The sequence below is a fragment of the Coffea arabica genome, chromosome 2c, assembly GCF_036785885.1.
Source record: "Coffea arabica cultivar ET-39 chromosome 2c, Coffea Arabica ET-39 HiFi, whole genome shotgun sequence".
In the NCBI taxonomy this organism is placed as follows: domain Eukaryota; kingdom Viridiplantae; phylum Streptophyta; class Magnoliopsida; order Gentianales; family Rubiaceae; genus Coffea; species Coffea arabica.
This window is the reverse complement of record NC_092312.1, coordinates 74,138,449-74,142,883: the sequence shown is the minus strand read 5'-3', so window position 1 is coordinate 74,142,883 and position 4,435 is coordinate 74,138,449. Positions and strand designations below refer to the sequence as shown.

At 39.6% G+C, this 4,435-nt stretch overlaps 1 protein-coding gene across 1 annotated transcript; it reads right to left on the bottom strand.

Annotated features, from left to right (window-relative positions):
- Positions 1-458: 458 nt before the first annotated feature.
- On the bottom strand, positions 459-1,932 carry LOC113727962 (probable carboxylesterase 8). Its single transcript, XM_027252390.2, has one exon. The coding sequence runs from the start codon at positions 1,802-1,804 to the stop codon at positions 749-751; it is 1,056 nt and encodes a 351-aa protein (XP_027108191.1). The 5' UTR covers positions 1,805-1,932; the 3' UTR covers positions 459-748.
- Positions 1,933-4,435: the final 2,503 nt, after the last annotated feature.

Here is a 4,435-nt window from a genome sequence, read left to right as displayed (position 1 = left end):
CACCCATTTCAATTTGAAAGATCCTTACATGATTCAAGAAGTCGAGCCAAGAAATTTTACGTTGATTCGAAACAACTATTGGGACATAATTAAGTGCGTTTGGATTGCAATTTTTTAAAGAAAAATTGCTACGTGTTTTCTGTGGATATATTTTTTAATTATTTTTTTACCTTACATATATATATATCAAATTGTAATAGTAATTTTTCTTCAAAAAAAAAAAATCGAGAAAAATGCAATCCAAACAAAAATTTTCCCAAGTGATGATGAAATGCCAACAAGAAGGTCCCCTTTTATTCATTTGTTTTCTTCTTGATCTAGGCATGCAGAGCATGCTTGCGTTTTGACTTGGACTACGACACACACCATATACAGCTCACGAGTAACTTGTAAGTCAAGCACCGGACCTGACTACAAGTAATTGTGCAGTAGTATTCATAATTACTGCATGAGAGAAATCAGAAAAGTTCAAGAAATTCATAATTTAGCACAATTAAGTTGGTACAGGCAGGATAATTAACTCAATACGTAAATCATTACTGATTGATGATAAAATTAAACACACATTAGAGAAGGAAAAAAAACATACTGACTTATTAGAGAGACAAGAGGAGGGTGTTAAAATCATAGTAACATACTTGACCGAGCAGCTGAAAAAACAAGCAGAATATTTAATGCTGCCACCATTAATAATAGCACCAGTAGTGTATGTATTGGCTTGCTCAACGGCCATAATAACTCCCATTGATCACATGGCTGACTTTTCTGGATTCAAATTCTCAGCTGCAGAAGACGAAAAAGTCACGAAATTCTTGACGTCGTCGTACAGAATTTGAGCCATTTTTGGATCAAAAACTTCCACTGCATGATACCCGTCTTCACTGAACGCTGCCACCACCTCCACTCCACCGCCCTCCAACACCTTCACTAGCTCTTTCTGCCTATCCACAAACGGATCTCCTCCGTAACCTCTAACCAAACACCTCGGCAACCGTCCGATCTTATCCTTCTGGGACGCGACGGAAGCCGCTATGTTGCAATATTCATGATCACGAGTAGCATCTTCGGGTAAAGACAAATACCATAGCAAATCAGTTGCATGGAGAGGGGCAATCTTGTCATGTTTCTGCCTAAGTTCCGACTCGGACCGCTGGACACCGCCGAAGAACGGCTCGTTCATTATCAGCCCTGAGATCTGCACCGGTGCGAGATCAACGTCCAGCGCACGTAACGCTGCATGGTAGACCATGTTGCCGCCAGCGCTGCTGCCCATCAAGAAAAGCTTGGAAAAATCGGCATATTCTTGCATCCACGGATCACACCCGTTTTCCGTTCCTCCTGAGGCCTGATCTTTGACCCACATGATTGCGTCCATGGCATCATCGTAGGCTGCCGGAAGGCGGTGTTCGGGGGCGCGGCGGTATTCTACCGAAGCTACCAATGCCGGCACATGAGCAGCCATTGTGCTGCATGATCCATGGAAGATTGGATCAGTTGCACTGAGGAGAACAAATCCGCCACCGTGGAAGTAGATGATGATGGCAAGCTTAGTGTTGGGAGGAGGGTTTACGGGTCGAAAAAGGCGAATGAAAGTGTTGGTTTTTGGGTTGAGAGGGATGTCTTTGGAGAGGGAGAGTGGCGGAGCAGCGAGGTCCTGATGATTAGGGGGTATTTCTGGGGTTGGGGGTAAAGTTGGGAGCTGGTTTAGCCTGGTGAAAGAGCCATCTGGATTTGGGAGGAGATTGAGGAACTTGTAGGCATCTTCTCTTGACAGCTCCGGAGTGGTGGCTTGTTGTTCAGACATGTTTAGCTACAGGGGGAGGAGGGTGGTGGTGGAGAGAGGGAAGACGGAGGAGTGAAAAAAGCCTCAGAGTCGGAGGAATAAGGGGACTGTAAGTGACTGGGGCAGTTGAGTTGGAAGTCGAAGCCTTGAAGGGAATAAATAGTTGAGACTTGAAAGAGCAACGTAATTATTAGTAGAAGTATTCATTAAGTTGCTGTTGGCTTAGTTGGGGCACCAATTAATACACCACATGGAATTGAATACTGCGGAAAATGCATGCTCGGTCCGTCATGTCAACCGCATCTGAAAAATCCCATTTTAGGGCAAAATGATCATTTTAATTTTTATATTTTTTATTCAAAAAATAAAAAAAATAATATACTTTTGTTATATCATATTTTAATTGAATTACACATCTTTTTTCTTACTACCGGTTTTAGCTTGTTATAAATAAAAAAAAAATAAGAAGGACAAGAAAAAACAAGCTAATTACTTAGAATATTGACAAAAAAAATCGAACATTTACGACTCTGACAATGATATGGTATTAAACTATTTTTTAAATTTTGTAGGAAACTTAATAGGTTGTACTCAACTAGAGGCGGAGATGGTCTAGGAAGCATGGGACCTGTATTTAACTTTAGAACTTGCAACTTCGGGCAGCTCCTTAAATATGGATTTGGCAGGTAATCAATTAACTTGTGCGGCCGTGTCAGGCGTTTGACAAACTTCTCCTAGGCACCAGGGTGCCTAATTTTTAAACTTTTGTGTGATGAAAAACTGACAAAACGAAGAAACTACTCGCTTTTCAGCAACTTCATTATGATAATATATGTCAATTATATATTGAGACAGCTTTTCGGTTGAAACTATGTGGTTACTTAGGTTGAAGTACTTAATTTGATGAAGTTCAAGTCTAGTGCCTTCTAAGATTTTTACATACAGCACAGTTCTAAAAAAACACTGGACTCTCATATTAGGCTATCTCGATCTTTTCCTACCACATTTCCTTTCTTTACATGTCCTCACAATCAGAAAATAGAACTAATGAAGTTTTGCTTCTTTATTTTGTGGGTTAAATGCTTTCTAATTAGTACAACAGAGCTTGGAGTGTTTGGATACAAAACTTATCCCAAATAAAATATTTCGCTTGCATCATAAACACATTTTTCAATCCACCATTTTATATTTCCAACCACCTTTTTATCTCACATACATCATATCACAAAAAGTGCTATAGTAATTATTCTAAATAATATTTCAAATAATACCCGATCCAAACACTAAATTTCATTTGGACAAATGAATAGATCGGAAAAGTTATGTGCCATGGCTATATATTGGCATACTCGATGAAAAAGAATATGGCACAAATTGCACTCTAGTTGCTGTACGCACCAAGCGCCGATGAAAAATTTTTCCGTTTGAATTGCATGTTCTGTCATTTTTCACGAAAAAAATACTATAATAATTTGATGTGTGCAAGGAAAAAAAGTAATAAAGAAATGTGCTTATTCAAGCGTCTACCGGGGTTTTTTTTTTTTTGATTTTTTGCAGCTACTATTGGGATGTGTCAGCCAGTGCTGTTTTTTAAAACACCATTCTCAGAGCTGTAAATGTCCGATTTTTTTTTTGACAATATTCTGAGTAATTAGCCGTAAAACCAATTGTAAGAACCAGCCTTGGAGATGGTTTTAAAACGGTTTTTTGGGTAGGTATTCCGTAAACAATTTTGTTGCTTGAATAGAACATTTCTCTTTCAGCTTATCGGCTATGTACGTGCCTGAAATCTTGCCCTTCATTACCCAAAGTTTTACGATAGTGCTTCGTTCGTATTACCAGGTAATTGAGTCCCATTTAACAATTTAATTCAGCACTTCAATTTTTTTTAGGACTTAAATTCAGTATTTAAATTTAATGAGCTCAAACCTTAATATGTTTAGCTCTATTTATTTATACAAAACTTATTCTAAACAATCGGCCTGTTTGGAACATTGGTTTTTTACCAAATTTGTATAAAATTAGTTTTTTAATAACTTTTGCTACAGGAATCCCAAAAAATTTATCAAAGTTTTTAACCTACACACTTCAAAAATACACAAAAAACTTTCCCTTCAATTTTTCTTCTTTTTCCTCCCCCACCCAACCCACCACGTCCTTTCAATTTGTTCTTGTAAGGAGAGCAACCTTCCATGCTCCCAGTTCTGAAAACAATCACACAAATAATATCAGTTTAACAACAGTCACAAAACTCGTCAGTCATCAGAATCAGATATGGCCACCACCTCCACCACCACTGCCGGCGCCGGTCACTATTCCGGCAGCCAGTTCCGGCCTCCTTCTTTTTTTTTTTTTTTTGTTTTTCTCTCTCCCTCATCCCCTCTGCTCCTTTCCCTTCCCCCTTTGACCGATCTGTTGGTGCTCATTTTCTTTTTTTTTTTTTCTTTCTTCCTCCCCCCCTCTTCGCCTCTGCCTCCCCCTCCCCCTTTGACCGATCTGGTTGCTCGACCAGATCGCAGCTAAGGGAGGGGGAGGGTGGCTGGGGAAGGAAGGGGAAGGGGAGATGGAGAAGAGGGGTGGCGGGGGAGGGAGAGGGGAAGAGAAAAAAAGCAAAAAAAAAAAAAAAGAATCACCTGTTAGTTGCTGCCATGG

Coding starts and splice junctions, on each gene's coding strand:
- LOC113727962 (XM_027252390.2), bottom strand. CDS start 1,804: ATGTCTGAACAACAAGCCACCACTCCGGAGCTGTCAAGAGAAGATGCC.